The 17,138-nt window shown below is 42.8% G+C and overlaps 2 protein-coding genes across 3 annotated transcripts; one reads left to right on the plus strand and one right to left on the minus strand.

Annotated features, from left to right (window-relative positions):
• The first annotated feature begins 9,264 nt into the window (after positions 1 to 9,264).
• LOC307156245 (G2/M phase-specific E3 ubiquitin-protein ligase-like) lies at positions 9,265 to 10,250 on the plus strand. The gene is made up of 3 exons (XM_079867539.1): positions 9,265 to 9,390; positions 9,514 to 9,728; positions 9,947 to 10,250. Exons 1-3 carry the CDS (start codon positions 9,284 to 9,286, stop codon positions 10,198 to 10,200), a joined length of 576 nt encoding a protein of 191 aa, XP_079723665.1. The 5' UTR covers positions 9,265 to 9,283; the 3' UTR covers positions 10,201 to 10,250.
• A 314-nt stretch (positions 10,251 to 10,564) lies between these two features.
• LOC307155762 (uncharacterized protein) lies at positions 10,565 to 15,305 on the minus strand. 2 transcript variants are annotated; one of them, XM_079866691.1, is made up of 4 exons: positions 15,015 to 15,305; positions 13,626 to 13,861; positions 13,361 to 13,545; positions 10,565 to 11,452 (listed from the first exon to the last, which is right to left on the minus strand). In XM_079866691.1, exons 1-4 carry the CDS (start codon positions 15,265 to 15,267, stop codon positions 10,675 to 10,677), a joined length of 1,452 nt encoding a protein of 483 aa, XP_079722817.1. In that variant the 5' UTR covers positions 15,268 to 15,305; the 3' UTR covers positions 10,565 to 10,674. The 2 variants fall into 2 exon arrangements, with proteins under 2 accessions (XP_079722817.1, XP_079722818.1); XM_079866692.1 differs by having other exon boundaries at positions 10,642 to 11,452; positions 13,448 to 13,545.
• Positions 15,306 to 17,138: the final 1,833 nt, after the last annotated feature.

The raw sequence follows: 17,138 nt of genomic DNA on the forward strand, positions 1-17,138 counted from the left end.
TTTAAAATTTGCACCCTGTTGACTTAAATGGGGCAAGTTTTAAACCTGCTTTTAGCCTCTTAACATCCTTGATGTGTCATTACAAGTGCCCAGCCATGTGAGTGATTCCTTTAGAGTGAACGCGGGTGAATCTGACTGCAGTAGATGTGCAAGATATGAATAAAAATGATGTTATTTCAGCCAGCGCACATACCTGTATTAACATCCTGTTTTCGGTTGAAGTCCACAGTAGTTGATTGTCGAGTTCACGCGCATAGGTTTAGTACGTACGATCATGCGCCCGAACTCGACAATCGACTATACTGTGGACTTCAACCGAAAACAGGATGTAAATACAGGTATGTGCGCTGGCTGAAATAACATAATTTTTGTTGTTATCAATATAACAGTGTACTTTGTCAGTATTTCCAGATGTAACCCAGATTGCAAGCAATCATTGAACCTGTCGCGTCTGGACCAATCAGACACAATTATTCATTATATTTAATGAAATAATCCAGCAAACCCACTCTCCCAACAAACTATGTTCCAGAGTTCTGTGAACACTCTAAAAAAATCTTGGGTTATTTTTTCTACCCAAATCCTGGGTTGAGCCTTTTGGGTAATTTTTTGGGGTTATTTTTTCAGTATTTGGGTAGTTTTGTATTACCCAGCTCATGGGTCAGACGTAACAACCACATGTTTGGGTAGTTTTCTTGTGTTACCCAGATCCTGGGTCAGACATAACAACCCGGGGATTGAGTTATTTATCGCAGACTTTTTGCGATTTCTTCAGGAGAGAGAACAGTGCAGCTCCATCAAAACGGTGCATGTCTTCGAGTAAAATACAGGTTTGTGTAAATTTTATTTTATCTATAAATTCCTTATTGTGCTGTATATCGTTTAATTTTGTGCAAAGCAACATATAGGGGCGTGATATGAGTCACCTACACTAGTCGCCTCATTTTGATAAAATTTTATGATTTTATTAAAAAATATACAGAATATAAATACGTTTGATGTTAAAATATGTTCTCAGAACTGTACACTATTTGTTTATGGCTATGTTATGGAGCCAGTCGCCGCATATTTTGGCTACAAGTGAAACGTACTCGGTTACTAGTGTAACCTCGGTTCTCTCTAGAGAGGGAACGAGCATTGCGTAAGTTGCTTACGCTACGGGTAAAGTCATCTTTTCTCGAGATATTGAAGCCAAAAATTATCCTATAATTTTGTATTTATTGTCAACGCAGTGCAGCAGCTAGCAGACCTAGAGCGGGCTATCTTCGCACCCTCACGCGTCATAGCCCGCTAGAATGGGAGTGGCTTAGCGTATAAAAGGACGGCTCGGAGGCTGCTTACCTGGTTTTCATCGACTGAAGCGATATCAGCTCGGGCGCGAGCACGGCCGGTTACGCAATACTCGTTCCCTCTCTAGAGAGAACCGAGGTTACGCTAGTAACCGAGTACGTTCTCTTACGAGAGGTTCTCTCGTATTGTGTAAGTTGCTTACGCTACGGGAACCCCTGGTCAACGCCGTGCGCGCCAAGCATCCACCACATAAGTCCCAGGGGACACCCCGGGGAACATACATTTAGTGGAAGTAGATGGCCAACAGAGTGGGCCAGTCTAAGCATATAAGCACACCAGGGGAGCTGAGATAATGAGAGTAGCCTGCATCCAGGTGACTCTGGATAGTACATACTCATAAGTTAGACTGACAAAAGTCTAGCCTGCAAGGCAGGGACTTCTAGGTTATAGAACCTAACAAATGTAGAGGGGGAGGCCCAGCCTGCCGCCATACAAATGTCATGAATATTAATCCTGCTGGACCAAGCCCACGACGAGGCCATGCCTCTAGTAGAATGAGCCCTAACGCCCAAAGGGCACTGCAGGTCTTTAGACGCGTAAGCTGGCGCGATAGCGTCTACTATCCATCTGGATAGACTTTGTTTCGAGGTGGCGAGACCTTTGACGAGACCCACCGAACGAAACGAATAGCTGCTCAGAGTGCCGAAAGGCGGCGGAGCGCGTGACGTAAATCCTTAACGCTCTGACCGGGCAGAGGAGGTTCACATCGGGCTCGCTACCGGACACCGGTAGAGCCGACAATGTAATAACCTGCGCTCTGAATGGAGTGCCCAGCACCTTGGGGACATACCCATGCCAAGGTTTGAGGATGACAATGGAGTCATTTGGCCCAAACTCGAGACACGCGGCGTTAACAGATAACGCGTGCAAGTCACCCACACGCTTAACTGATGACAGGGCTATCAGAAACGCGGTTTTGAGCGAAAGGTGTTTGAGGTCCACCGTCTGCAAGGGTTCAAAGGGATGTGCTTTCAAAGCCTCTAGGACTATAGAAAGATCCCAGATGGGAACTGACGGGGGCTGCGGGGGATTCATCCTCCTGGCTCCCTTAAGGAACTGATGACAAGCTCATTCCTTCCTATTGACTGGACGCGCGTCGACTCAGCGAATGCCGCAATGGCCGCAACATAGACTTTGAGCGTGGAAGGGGTCCTGCCCGTATCCAGCAGCTCCTGAAGGAAACACAAGCACCCCCGAGACACCACATGTTTGTGGGTCTAGGTTTTTGTCAGCGCACCATTTAGTAAACACAGACCATTTGGACGTGTAGAGCCTTCTAGTAGAAGGGGCTCTAGACTGCGTGATTGTGTTCACGACCCCTTCTGGCAGGACAACGGGTATCCATGCATGCAGAACCCAGTGCTCTGGGTGAGGATGCCAGATTGAACCGCCGGCTTGAGAGAGGAGATCTCTTCTTACCGGGATCGGCCATGGGGCTTGATCGGTCAGCTGTTTCAGCTCTGGGAACCAGACTTGGTTCTCCCATCGCGGGGCCACGAGGAGCATCGAGTGACCCGCCTCCCTGACCCTCCTGATTACCTGTGGTAACAGCGAGATCGGGGGAAAAGCGTACAGCGGGCGACTGGTGCGTCCTCGTCCTTTGAAAAGAACCGTGGGCAATGAGCGTTTTCTCTTGACGCAAATAGGTCGACTTTCGCTTTGCCGAAACGGCGCCACAGCAGCTGGACTGTCTGAGGATGCAGGGACCATTCTCCCAGGGGAACATTGTCCCTGGACAGTCTGTCTGGACCGTCGTTTAGGCGTCCAGGCACATGCATGGCTCTCAGTGAGAGCAGGGAGTGCTGAGCCAAAACGAGGAGGCGTTCTGCCAGAGCATTGAGATTCTTGGATCTGATACCGCCCTGGCGGGTCACGTAGGCTACCACTGACATGTTGTCCGTGCGGACCAGCACATAGTAACCCCGTAGGTGTGGGAGGAAGTGCCTCAGCGCGTTCTCGACCGCCATCATCTCCAGACAGTTTATGTGAAGGCATTTCTCCTGGTCTGACCATTGGCCAAAGACCGGTCTGCCCTCGAACAGGGCACCCCAACCTAGGTTGGAGGCGTCTGTCGAGATAACCTTTCGGTACGAGACAGCTCCCATCATCACTCCTGATTGGTACCATTCGGCTGCTGTCCAGGGCTCCAGTGCTGAAATGCAGCTCTGAGTCACTCTGATACGCAGACCGCCGGAAGCCCAAGCTCAGTGTGGTACTTGTGCATTCAGCCAGCGTTGTAGCGGGCGCATACGTAGCAAACCTAGCTGAAGCACCGCTGTGGCTGAAGCCATACAGCCTAGCATTCTCTGAAAGGTTTTCAGAGGAACGAGGCTGTCCGTCTGAAAAGGGGGAAAAGGGGCTGCATTGACAGGCGAGCCGTCATAGACACAGAGTCCAGATCTATACCCAGAAAAGAGGTCGTCTGGCTGGGCAGTAATGAGCTCTTGGTCCAGTTGACTGTGAGACCCAAACTTTCCAAGTGGCTGAGAAGCCGCGTTCTGTGAGATAACAATTCTATCTCTGACTGCGCTAGAATCAGCCAATCGTCCAAGTAGTTCGCATGTAGTTCAGTAGTTCGAAATATTCGCATGCCTTGACTTCTGAGGGGAGCGAGAGCCGTGTCCATGCACTTCGTAAATGTACGGGGTGCTAGGGACAGGCCAAACGGGAGGACGGTGTATTGATATACCTGACCTTCGAAGGCGAATCTCAAGAATGGCCTGTGACGGGGTATTATCTGAATCTGAAAATATGCGTCTTTCAGATCGAGAGATATAAACCAGTCCCTCGGGCGAATTTGCACGAGGATTTGTCTGGTCGTAATCATTTTGAACGGACGCCTCATGAGGGCTTTGTTCAGGTGTCTCAGATCTAAAATGGGTCTGAGAGCCCCGTCCTTCTTTGGGACAAGGAAATAGCGGCTGTAAAACCCTGACTCGCTCTGAGACGGCGGTACTGGTTCCCTACTCGCTGGTACTGTATTTACTGGTACTGTATTTAGCACCCATTCTGACGCTCCCGGAATAGCCTCCCACGCCTCTGCGTGCATGGCTAGGGGTAGAATGGTCTCTTGGTCCCGATCACCGCACAGAGTGGGCTCGTGAACCTGAGTATGAGGCATTGGCGCTGTGAGCGCGCTCTCGATGCTTGTTTACAGCGGCGTGCTGAAAGCGGCAGCTGGCTGATTTACATGTCCCGATCAGCCTGGATGGGGAACGCTTCATGGGAAAAACCAGCGGCACGTGTGTAGTGCTGGGCGTGGTGTGTTTGTCAGTAAGCGTGAGTGCCCGTGGGCAGCCACAGCTCTTATGACATAGCCGGTGTGTGACGGCTTTGTATGTTTCGTTCCCTGGGACACGGGTGTAACAGAGCGGGCAGTGAATAGGTGTGGGCACTGTTCTGTGGGCACATTTCCTACACTTAGTACTCGAGCGGCGTAAGCCAGCTTTAAGAGAGTGGGCTCTGCATGAGTGAATGACACCGGGGGAACCGTGCTTATGTGTAGAGGTGAACACTGGGAAGTGGGCACATTTTTTACACTTAAAACACCATCGGCATGCGCCAGATAACCAGAAATTGTTGCAGAGGAGGAGGCTAGGAGGACTGCTGAATCGAACTACGGGCAGGCGGCTGCTTCTGAGAGTGGCCTGCGGTAGAGCTCGAGCGTCGAGGTAAGAAGAGCTTCATAGCCTGAGTGGTCTTCTGTACCTCAGAGAAACAGTCCACAATCCCGCTCACGGCCTGGGCCACGGATTTCATGGCGTGAAGGGAAAGATCCGTCGCGCTCCTTAAATCTGTGACAGTAGACTGATCCACGCCTTTCTCGTCCCATTCGCGGAGGAGATCGGCCTGAAGGATCTGTAGCGCGGCCATTGAGTGCAGGGCAGAAGCGGCTTGTCCCGCGGCGGTGAAGGCGCGGCCAACGAGCGCTGAAGTAGCCCGGCAGGCTTTAAACGGGAGAGCAGGCTTAGCGCGCCATTCAGCGGAGGGCGGACTAAGGTGCGCTGCTACCGCCTCTTCCACAGGGGGAATGGCCTTGTACCCTCTCTCACTAGCGCCGTCCACTTGGGAGAGCGTTGAAGAGATAGAGGAGTGTCTCGCAGAGAATGGAGCGTTCCACGATTTAGTGAGTTCAGTGTGGAGTTCTGGCAGGAAAGGTGAAATTCTGGACGCGGGCGCTTGGCGGCCGCCAGGAAGGAAACACCCATCGAGCCTGTTGGGCGCGGACTCTTGAGGCGGGGACCACTCGAGGCCGAGTTGACCGACCGCCATGGTGAGGAAGCGAATAAGTTCAGCCTCTACGCTGGCCCGAACTCCAGCGGACTCCTGGAGCGAGGGGGAGGGGTCAGGGATGGAACCGGACCAATCCTCGCTCTCTGACGCCACGAGGTTAAGGGTGTCCTCTTCCGCTTCATCTCCCGAAGTGCAGACAGTGAGGGCGGCGGCCGTCGACTGTTCGTCCGGGAGGGAGCGCGGTGAAAGGGTCGGCGAGGCTGGCGGGGAGGGCTCCGGCGAGCGCTTGCAGACCCTCTCAGGTTCCGGTAGCCTCTGGGAGCGGTGCTTCTTGCAGCGCGGTCCGGCGGAGGCGGGCGGAAGTGAAGGCTCGGCGTCGAACATTGCAAGTCGAGCCCGCAGGGTCGACATTGACAGTTCTTCGCAGAGGATGCAGCCGCCCTCAGCAAGGGCGAGGGCAGCGTGTTCACGGCCCAGGCAGAGAGCGCAGATCACATGGCGGTCTCCGTTGCTGAGCGGGGCTCGGCAAGAGCCACAGGAAGTACGAGGCATTTAGAAATGCTTCGCGCTCTTTTAGAAAAAGTGATTGTCGCGGCGGCGAACACACACAGGCAGAAAAAAGGATATGACGCCGGATAGCGTAGCAGGCACGGATGGCTGAAGGCGGCAAAAGTCGTCCGGCTTCTTCAAGCGCTGTCCTAGGCGTGCTTCTTTGCTTGATTCGATGGCGTCGGCTTCTCTGGAGGATCAGCGATGCGGAGTGCTTCGCTGAAGAGATGAAAATCAGGTAAGCAGCATCCGAGCCGTCCTTTTATATGCTAAGCCACTCCCATTCTGGCGGGCTATGACGAGTGAGGGCGCGAAGCAGGGCTCAGTGGTCACGCAGGGCTCAGTGGTAGGCTGCTGCAGTTGCCGCAGAGCAGCCAATGAGCGCGCTAGATAGCCCGCTCTAGGTCTGCTAGCTGCTGCACTGCGTTGACAATAAATACAAAATTATAGGATAATTTTTGGCTTCAATATCTCGAGAAAAGATGACTTTACCCGTAGCGTAAGCAAATTACGCAATACGAGAGAACCTCTCGTAAGAGAACGCAGGGCGGCGGTCTGAAGTTATAAGTTCCCCCGATAAACATGACACAATAGTGCCGGCACGAGATCCAGCGACGTTACGAAACGGGACAACAGAGACTGGTTGATTACACTTGAATTACTTATAAATGTTTAATTTTTACTTATAATATTTTTTAAACAAGCTTAAATGTTGGCGATATGTATTAAAATTTCAGAAAATATACTATAAAGTATATGATTGAAAATAAAGGAATATCATGCAAGCAGTGGTTGTATCGGGTATTTAAAAAAGTTTGGAGGATTTAAATTAATCCGTAGACATTAATTAATGTATGAAGTAAAAAAAGTAAAAATGATTAGTAAAAATGAATCAACTATGCTGGGTTAAATAAACAACCCAATTTTTCTCGGTAAAATTAACCCAACATGTGTTCTGCCCTATAGGCTATTTAGCCTACACCTACACAGCGCCACCTAGTGTTCCAGAGATTTAAGGATTTTTGCAAAAATGCTTTAACTTTTGAAAACATTGTCCAAATTTAGTTTTCTCTATGTCCTTTTGTTCCCTGGCTTATGCCGATTCTGAAGATATGTAATTTGTCATTTTCCATCAATGTGCCTGTCCTCCATATTGAAGTACGGAGAATTACTCCTACAAATTTTGTCCAAAATCTGATCCGATAATCTTTGGACCGAGCCGCACATAAATGACTGAACGTATATTTGATATTCGCTACCGTTTCAGAGAAATTCCTCTCCAAAGTTGACCGTGCCTGTGTTTGTTGTTTTATGTTAGTTAGCTTAGCATGCTAGTTGGTTAACATGCGTGCGGACCAGTTGCCATTTGTTCTAATGTGGCTCGCGTCAGTTTGGGTAGCGCACTGCCGCCGAGCGGTGAACTTCGAAACAGCAGCGCATCAAATACCGAAGTGAGCAAAATTATGATATTGTACCGTTTGAAATATAATATATACCGGTATTTTTGCAGTACCGGTATACCGCGCATCCCTACCACCTACACTCAACCCTACCCTAAACATAACAGATAGTGTTAAAAGAAAAAGTGAGTTAAAAATGCATCAACCATGCACTGGTTTTGTGATGCAAACAGGGTTTGGAATGAAAGGCCATTCAGACCTACTAGCAAAAACAAAAACATCAGAAAATACAGCTGCAAGCAGTGATACGGGGCCCGTAAGGGGCAGCAACAGCAGTGCAGAGCCAGAAAAGCAAAAATGACAGAATTTTTGAACAAGCACAGAATGAATAAAAAACACATTTCTAATCCAAGAGAAAGAAAGATCAGTATAATACTCACCTAGATAATAAAGGAATCAAAGTGACACAACATTACACACACTTTTATAAAGTTGTCGAACCCACAATCTTTAGATTACATGCTTGTTGCTTATCACTGTGCACCACTCGGACAACATGCTTTCAGTTAGCTGCAGAGACTCAGTAGTACAAGTGAGGATGAAATCAAAATGAAGATTTTGTATATAAATTCACCACATGCTAATTTGGTTGTCATGAAATGACAACCAGTGGACAAATGCAAGGGTTTCGCTGGCTTCACCTACGCGCAATTCATCGAGGTTTCGTGGTTTCCCAGGATACCATAAGACGCATTATTAAACTTGTTGATCCTCAAGGTGTGGAATTTCGACGAAGGAGACGCTTGAGAAGACGCCAGTACACTTGCGCTGGCCCAAATGCACTCTGGCATATGGACAGCTATGATAAATTAAAACCGTACGTACGGCATTGCCATTAATGGAAATGTAATGAGTTTATTCTCAAGACTGTATTTCGCCGCTGGCAAAACCAGCAATGGAAGCGAGAATCACGACTTGCTTTACGGCACGACGTCACATACATCAACAACATATGAAGCAGCCTCTATGGAAGACACTAGCACGCATTTCAGACGTGAATCATGGCAGTGTCAACGAAGAAAACGAAGAAAGCGCGGTAGGAAGAGTGCAGAGACGGCTCTGCGTGAGAGGTATTTACGGCAGTAACATTAAATACAAGTACTCCACAGCGAATCTAGGGGTCGCTGTTCGAGAAAAACGGAAACTGCATAGTGTGCCTTTAATGTTCTATCGTGTTTGAAAATAATGCAGACTACCACCTACTAGGGATGGCTCGATACCACAATTTTGGTTTCGGTACGGTACCAGAACCTTTTAAAAAGTGGGATCGAATTCCGTGTGGCACATGCCTAGACCGCAAGAGGTACTGTGGCCAGAAGTGGTACAAAAGTTGTTTCTGTTCTAGACATTGTGTCTGAACTTGTTAAATTAGCATGTGGTGAATTTATATACAAAATCTTCATTTTGATTTCATCCTCACTTGTACTACTGAGTCTCTGCATCTAGTAACGCTAGATGCGGCAGTTTCTGCCTTTGATAGAATTTTTAATGTCGCAAATAGAGCAAGAATGGAACTTATGCAGAGTTCATTTATTTTTTTATAATAAAATCAGGTTTTTTATTTTGTCATTTGCAATGGATGCTTTGTGATTTCATGGCATAACTTTCTAATGATTTACTTGCAGATTAAAGAAGCAGACTCTGTTCTAAAAGCAAATTCTGCTATATCAGATGCTGGGGACAGTCTGAACATGATGGGAGCACTTAGGTACATCTCATCACTTGAAGAGAGAGATTCCCTGATCCAATCTGCAGCAGAATACTTTGTGAATGGGCGGATAAATTTGGCTCTCAGACAGTAAGTATCCATCATGAGAAACATATAAATGCTGTACAAAGGAAAAATGTAGTAAATGGAAAGTTTGGTTGTGGCCAAAATCTCATTATGACTTGATTAAAATCTCTAAATGTCCTGTGACAGATTTGAAGAGGGTTTCAAAACTTTTGGTCTGATGGACGAGCTAAAAAATCATGCTGAAATCTTTGAGGACCTGTTTGTCAATGCGATCAGACCACTGGAGGCAAAAGATCTGGCAACTCTTTTCGAAGTGGACTTCTCACCCCTTGGCAGCAACAAAAGGCAACTGGAAAATAAGACCATCTGTTTCTGGAGAGACTGGTTAATAGATGTAGAAGGTAGGGGTTTTAGTGCTTTATCATTTAAACATTACAACCACTTTGTTGTAAAAAATGTATTTGCATTTAATGTGATTTTGAGTGACACATTTTTGTGAAGTTAAATTTCTTTCCAATAAAAAAAATTAGTTGGCTTGAGAAAGCCAACATACTGAATATGATATTCAATTTAAACCTTATTCTGCTTTGTGTGTCTGTCTGAATCTGTGTGGTTACAGAAGGTGACTGCAATCCGTTGACACTAGAAATGGTGCTGCAGTTTGCTTCTGGAGCCTCATCTGTGCCTCCTCTTGGATTCCCCCATCAGCCAAAAATTGAATTTTTACTTGCATTTGGTCAAAACACCAGAATATTTCCAGAGGCCAACACATGCCTTATTGTTCTCAGACTTCCAATTCACAGTACCTACGAATCTTTTAGAACCTACATGACCGAAGGTATTCTGCAGTCGCCAACCTTTGGCACCATGTAGTACCTTGTTCATGTAAGGGTGATAAAAAAAATACTTGAAATAATTCTCTTAACACTCAAACATGCATTTTACTGTTATTGCATTTACTGTTATTGTTGTACTGTTCTTACCTTTAATGTTTGATATATAATTAGCACAACTTGCTGATGTACAACTTGAAATGTACTTTTTCAATTCAGTGGAATTAAAACTGATGATGATAAATCGAGTAAATGAAGCAAAATGTGCTAATTCATGTTTCACTGCATAAATGGAACAATAAAACCTGAATCAATTTTGATTGCATTTGTCTGAATCCTTTTTTCACATTGGAGTCTAGTAATCCTGCTAAAAACATTTTGTCAGAACATGAAACAGACAGTGTGGTATTTACCTGAAGGCATTTAATAGTTTTTTAATACATAATAAGAATACATAAACATTATCATTCTGATGGTGCGTTTCAAGAAAAAACAGAGTATCATAAATTGTATCTCAGCCATCTTGTAATGTGTTTGCAATTTCTCTGCAGCATGTCTGATACTTAGCAGTAGTATCTGAGATGGTCTCAATTGCCTGCATAATGTTTTGCTGCTGCTGATGGCTCAGATTGATTCTGGGTTGCTCCACAACTACAGCAGGAAAATGATCTTCGCCATCATCAGTCACAGGGAAGTTTTCTACGCCATGTTGCGCCAAAAGCTCTTGTAGAGTTTGTGTGCTGCAAGGATCTTCACCAAAAACATTGCTGATGGCTCTGCAGTTTGTCTCCATGTTGGCAAGCATTCCTGCAGTCCATATTTGGACAGGTGTTTTATTGTTCTCAGTTCTGATTTTGTGGTGATTCCATCCTTCCCTAAATAGACCCAGTCTCTTTTGTATCTCTGGCAGGAAGACAATTTGCAGGGACATCTTTTGGACATCATCATCTGGATCAAGGATCTCAGAATCCTCAAGAGTGTAGAACAAGTTGTAAAAGTACTGGAGCACATGCAGGAAAACATCTCTCCAAAGTCGCTCTATGCGTTGATTATGAACAGATTCTCCTGTTATGTGACTCCTCCGTTCCACCCCTTGAACAAGATTCATGAAGAGGGCGATTTGTGAATTTTCCCCTCCATGGTCAGATCGCACTCGCGAAGGAAGGCCATAAAGACATGTGGCCTTCACAAACTCGGTCAGCACAGTGGAGGCACGGTTATTTGTGTTGCAGCTCAGGTAGGTTATAAGGCGAGATTTCCCATCAATGGCTCCATGTACAACAAAACCCCACCTTTTATAAAAAAAAAAGGCATAGAAACAACACAAGGTTAATTAAGCAATAAAAAAATAAGTGCATTCATAGTATCTTAAATGTCACTAGTAGAGCTCCAAACCATAAAATAAGATGGGGCAGATCTGATCCTGGATCGTAGCAATAGATGATTAAGTGCTTGTGTTATAGATTAGCGGAGTGCGATATTGACAAATTATTTCTTGATATTTTTGTGGATTTTGTAAATAATGATAACACAATATTTGTAGTATATTTGTACTCTTATCATGAAAAATAACTTATAAAAACTGCATTATATTAATTTGTGTTGTTCATTTTAACCTTTAGTAATGATACCAGCTGATACAGCATTAGTTAAGAGATTTATTTTTCCTTGAGAAAAATTAGCATGTAGCTACTGTACCTGATATTTATCTAAATTAATCGATATTGAACAAAATTTCATGATTTTCATGATAAACTTGCAATTTGATTCCGATCTTAAAGGAATACTTCACTTTAAAATGAAAATTCTGTCATCATATACTCACCCTCAAGTTGTTTCAAACCTGTATGAATTTCTTTCTTCTGCTGAACAGAAAGGAAGATATTTTGAAGAATGTCAGTAACCAAACAGTTAACTGGAACCATTGACTTACATAGTATTTTTTTTCCTACTATGGAAGTCAATGGGACCAGTTGACTGTTTGTTGCTGACATTCTTCAAAATATCTTCCTTTCTGTTCAGCAGAAGAAAGAAATTCATACAGGTTTGAAACAACTTGAGGGTGAGTATATGATGACAGAATTTTCATTTTAAAGAGAAGTATCCCTTTAAGATCGGAATCAAATCACAAGTTTATCATGAAAATCATGAAATTTGTGTCAAGCACTTAAAATAACAGTTGTCTATCCGTCATGTAAACATAACATGTTGTCACTAAACTTAATGAAGTTCTATTTAGTTACCAATTGTTTTGACAACCACAATATTGTGATGCAAGGTTTTTCCCTCAAAATGAATTTGTAAAAAAAAAAAATTAATTACAAGTGATTTTTTTTCCTGCTGTTCACACTTGCTAAATATGATTCCAATTAGATATGCACAAAAATTGGGTTTGGCCTGACAGTCTGAATAAGGCTTTTTCTACACAGGATTTATGCCCAGAAGCCCTTCCTGATGTAACCCAACACTGGAAGTGCACTAACTTGTGCAACCCCAGTACTACTAGGGCCCTGTTTACACCTGGTATTAGGATGTGTTTTGGTCGATCGGATCACAAGTGGATTAGGGAGACAAATTCCCATTTACACCTGGTGTTTAAATCCGTCTCTTTTGTCCTGATTTCTTTGAGAGGAGGGTCGGATAAATGTATGGGCTTTTTCAGATCTTTCAGTCTAATGGACGAAATAAGCTCATGCAATGTACATATGAATGACAAGACCAGCCGAACACAGGGAGTGTGTATTAGAAATCAGGAATGGTGAGAGAACATTGTATTTGCTATGTTTTTCGTCTTCAAAACCAAACTTGGGTCTTCAGCCGACAAAGTTTAAATCCCATCTGGCTAGAGCTCTTCTCATTAAGGTTACGCATTAGGTCAGTAAGAGGAGAGTAGACAATGATTTGTGGTTGTTCGAACACATTCTACCACATTTTTTGCGTTTACACTATGAAAGCATCTGGTCAAATGCTTTTTCAACTACCTCTGGAAGTTTTCAAAAGCTCAGAAAGTTTTAGACCATGTTTAAGCCTGTATTTAGCATCGTCCACTTGTGATCCGATCGACGAAAACACATCTTAATACCAGGTGTAAACAGGGCCAAGGACACTCTCACATGCACTCACTCCTATTGGCAATTTAGTGTTTCCAGTCCACTGAACTCGTGTCTTTGTATTGTGGGGAGGGATGAATAGTGTATTACCTAATCAACCGCATATTTCCATCTATGTGCCATAAGCTGTTTGGATGAGGAACATGGTAGACTCTTCTGGCAATGGCATTACTCCACCTGCGTGCAGTCGCGGTGGGATCGATTAGGGTAAGGGCTTCTCGGACCCTGCACCGCTGGACAAACAGCCCTTCTCCACGTAGCAGCCCCCTCATGATCTAAGAAGTAATAATAAAAGCACATTTATTTAATTTGACAGTATGGATGCAGAATAATGAATTTGACTTTCCTAACACACCTCACTTCCTGTGTTGGGATAGAGACTGTGAAGTCTTCTGACATGCTGAATGAGCTCTTCCTCAGTCACTTGTCTTTGCAGTTTTCGTATAGGAATTCCGAGCTGTTTAGTTTTCCTATAAAGAAATGAAGATGAGCAGCCCAGAATATTGGCCATCTGCTTAATGGTGTGCCCCTGTTTCATTAGAAACTCAATTTGCTGCTTTGAAACATTAATGGAAGGTCTTCCACGTACACCTAAGACAAAAAGAAACAAAGAACAATTGAACAACAATTAACAGACACTGCTGAGGACACACAAGCATTCTTAACAGTGTCTCTCCACTGGTTGCTCTGCTCCGCACCGTTATGAATGCCCGTGCATTTTAATTAATCTAGTAGGTTTTCAATCTATTAAGTAGTCTTATCTATCTAAGTGTAATCTATTAAATGTAAAAAGCACAATTTTAACTATTAAATACAATTAAATATGAAGTGTCTGTGTTCCTTTAATAATTTGTTTGCAAAATTCTAGGAATTTTCAAAGTTGGGCATGGGAATCAATTAACGCATTAATTTACAAAATTGCATGTAAGCCTTACAGGGAATGCAGTTGAAAATGATCTTGTTTAAAACAACCAGATTTAATGCCAATTCAGCAAAATTTTTACCCTGCACATTCCTCACTCACTTCAGGGCTATTTCTGTTTCATTTTACATTTTAAATGGGACTCTTTTTTTTTTTTTTTCATTCATGCTTTTCTGTTGTTTTATTTCTGTAAGAAATAAATCAAAGTTCTACTCACAAATAAATCAGTCAAAAATGTCTTATTTATTTTATTTTTTTAATTGTAAACTGTTACTTTGCATGCATGTCTGCTTATGACCAAACAAAATGTTTATATAAATGTTTGAGTATGATACCATTTGTATAAATTACCCCAAATTTCCAATTGATTCCCATTTAGTTTCTAACAAGGAATATTTCCCAGAACTCCACAGTCCATGAAAAGTTTCTAGAAATGTTCTGCCCTTTTACAACCCTAGTAAAAAAAAAAAAACCTGTCTACTATGTGAAATTGCTCTGAGGTCAGGTTAAAAAAATAAATAAAAAAAACTGAAAAACACATTAATGAGTTAACAAAGGTCGCCCAAGCCGACGAACCATTGAAATTCCCCAAAGTTATGACATAGTTAAAATCAATTTGAAAATTTGCGATTGTTGCCGGTGGGTTTAATTGCATCAAAGAGGCCAGTCTGGGGTATTTTTGCAGTAAATAGCTAATTCAGAACCAGAGACGGAGAGTTGCCACGTGTTCAAGAAAGACGCCGTAGCGACCCAAATATAGCCTAGTTTAAATTAACAGGTCTAACATTTTAATAACTTAGAGAGAACAACAATTTTACTCACCTAAATGTACACGTCCGGCAGAGTAGGACCGGTCTTGCTCTACATTTTGCACCAGCAAAATCCTTCTTAAGTCGATGAGCGAGTCTTTAAGTTCGTCCGCTGTCTCTGTTCTTAACAGACCGGCAACTCTTGATAAATTTCTGAGACATGCCTCTATGGCACGTAGATGTCGTTGACCACAAAAGCCATAGTGGTACGTCCTTTCAATGGCATAACATTGCCTTCCAATTTGCCTCAAAACCTCCTCTGCCATTGCCAGGTTGTTCACAGTTCATCGCAGTTCTTGAGCACGTAAAACATCACGCAAAAACGTCACGCTCTTTGAATATTTATAAGCAGTCGTCATTACTATGCACATATCCAAAAAGGAATTCATTACTATGCACATATCCAAAAACGAATTCTTGATATCTGCAATAACAATTTTTACTAGTGAAATTTTAATTTTAACATGTAACAATTAAATTACAGATATCAATAATTAAATTTCACATATCAAGAAGTATGTTTCTTACTAGTTGTAATTTAATTTGTGATATCAAAAATGTATTTCTGCGAGTGATGACGTCATTTTTGATATCAACAATTGAATTCTTGATATCAACAATCAGAATTTCTGATATCAAGAATTGAATTGTTGATATCAAGAATTAAATTGTTGATATCAACAATTCATATCCTACATGTGTTTTAAATGTTAAAAGGGCGACAAAACTATTACAGATATCAAAAATGTATTTCTTACTAGTTGAAATTCCAGTTTCACATATCAGAAATACAATTCTTACGAGTAAAAACCTTTATTTTTGATATCAAGAATTCAATTGTCACTAGTTGAAATGTCTATTCTTGATATCAACAATTGAATTGCTACTAGTAACAATATTCATTTTTGATATCAATAATTCCATTTTCACTAGTGACAATGTTAATTTCTGATATCATGAATGTGATCGTTACTAGTAAAGAAAGCCATTTTAGATATCTGAAATAATATTGATATCAGAAATACATTTTCAGATATCAAAAATGAAAATTTTTACTAGTAGCAATTCAATTGTTGATATCAATAATATATATTTCAACTAGTGACAATTGAATTATTGATATCAGTAATTCACATTTTTACTAGTAACAATGTAATTATTGATATCAAAAATTATATTTCTACTAGTAAGAAATCAATTGTTGATATCAACAATTGATTTTGAATGGCAGCCTATGGTGACATTTCACTAGTGAAAATACAATTACAGATATCAACAATTCAATTGTTGATATCAAGAATTACATTTTTGATATCAAGAATTAAATTGTTGATATCAAGAATTCAATTGTTGATATCAAAAATTAAATTGTTGATATGAAGAATTACATTTTTGATATCAAAAAATGTAATTGTTGATATCAAAAATGTAATTCTTGATATCAACAATTCATATCCCGGAAATGAATAAAAGTTAAAACGGCTTGCCATAGCCCTCGGCCTCGTCGCCACAAAGACAAAAACTCATCGTGGCAAAAATGCCCATGTAGCCTACTTTGTATATTGGACCTTGATGTTCGTCAAAAAACAGTAATTCGGTCAGGGATTTTTACGCGCGCGGGTGGGTGGGAGAAAAAACACTGACATTCTGGATTCAGACTGCAATAAAATCACCGACTATATAGCCCCTATAAATATTGAAAATACCTTACGACTCCACGAGAAACAATTACCACCCAAATAGTGCTAAACTCATTAACTTATCAGCTGCTTGCTTACCTTCTTCGACGTATAAAACACGAGGATCGGTGACGACGACGCAGGAGGGTGAAGCTAACTGTGGGCTGCTGCCGCTGCACTCGTGGTCTTCCACGGGCACGGACGAAAGTGAACCAAAGTAGCTTGTTAGTTTAGGAATTTTTGCATCCCTTTTCTGCCTTTCTAGTTTGTTTTTCCTTTTTTGTGCACCACTATCACTTTTCTTCATCATTTTTGGACTCCAGTGAGCGATTTATAGCCAGGCTTAATTTACCCATGTTCTAACCTACACGAAAGCGTAACGAAAAGAGGCGTTTCCCAACGTCATGAGGCAAATTGTAGAGTTAATTTGATTGGGCGGTGAATTATATCAGTCAGGC

The sequence above is a fragment of the Squalius cephalus genome, assembly GCF_949319135.1.
Source record: "Squalius cephalus genome assembly, chromosome: 3".
Classification (NCBI taxonomy): domain Eukaryota; kingdom Metazoa; phylum Chordata; class Actinopteri; order Cypriniformes; family Leuciscidae; genus Squalius; species Squalius cephalus.

Bases quoted from the DNA above. Each gene is read 5' to 3' on its own strand.
- LOC307156245 (XM_079867539.1), top strand. From the start codon at position 9,284: ATGATGGGAGCACTTAGGTACATCTCATCACTTGAAGAGAGAGATTCC. The intron at 9,391-9,513 runs GTAAGTATCCAT...GTCCTGTGACAG, and splicing joins ATAAATTTGGCTCTCAGACA to ATTTGAAGAGGGTTTCAAAA. The intron at 9,729-9,946 runs GTAGGGGTTTTA...GTGTGGTTACAG, and splicing joins CTGGTTAATAGATGTAGAAG to AAGGTGACTGCAATCCGTTG.
- LOC307155762 (XM_079866691.1), bottom strand. From the start codon at position 15,267: ATGGCAGAGGAGGTTTTGAGGCAAATTGGAAGGCAATGTTATGCCATT. The intron at 13,546-13,625 runs GTGTGTTAGGAA...ATTACTTCTTAG, and splicing joins ATCCCAACACAGGAAGTGAG to ATCATGAGGGGGCTGCTACG. The intron at 11,453-13,360 runs GTAATACACTAT...TTTTTATAAAAG, and splicing joins GGAAATATGCGGTTGATTAG to GTGGGGTTTTGTTGTACATG.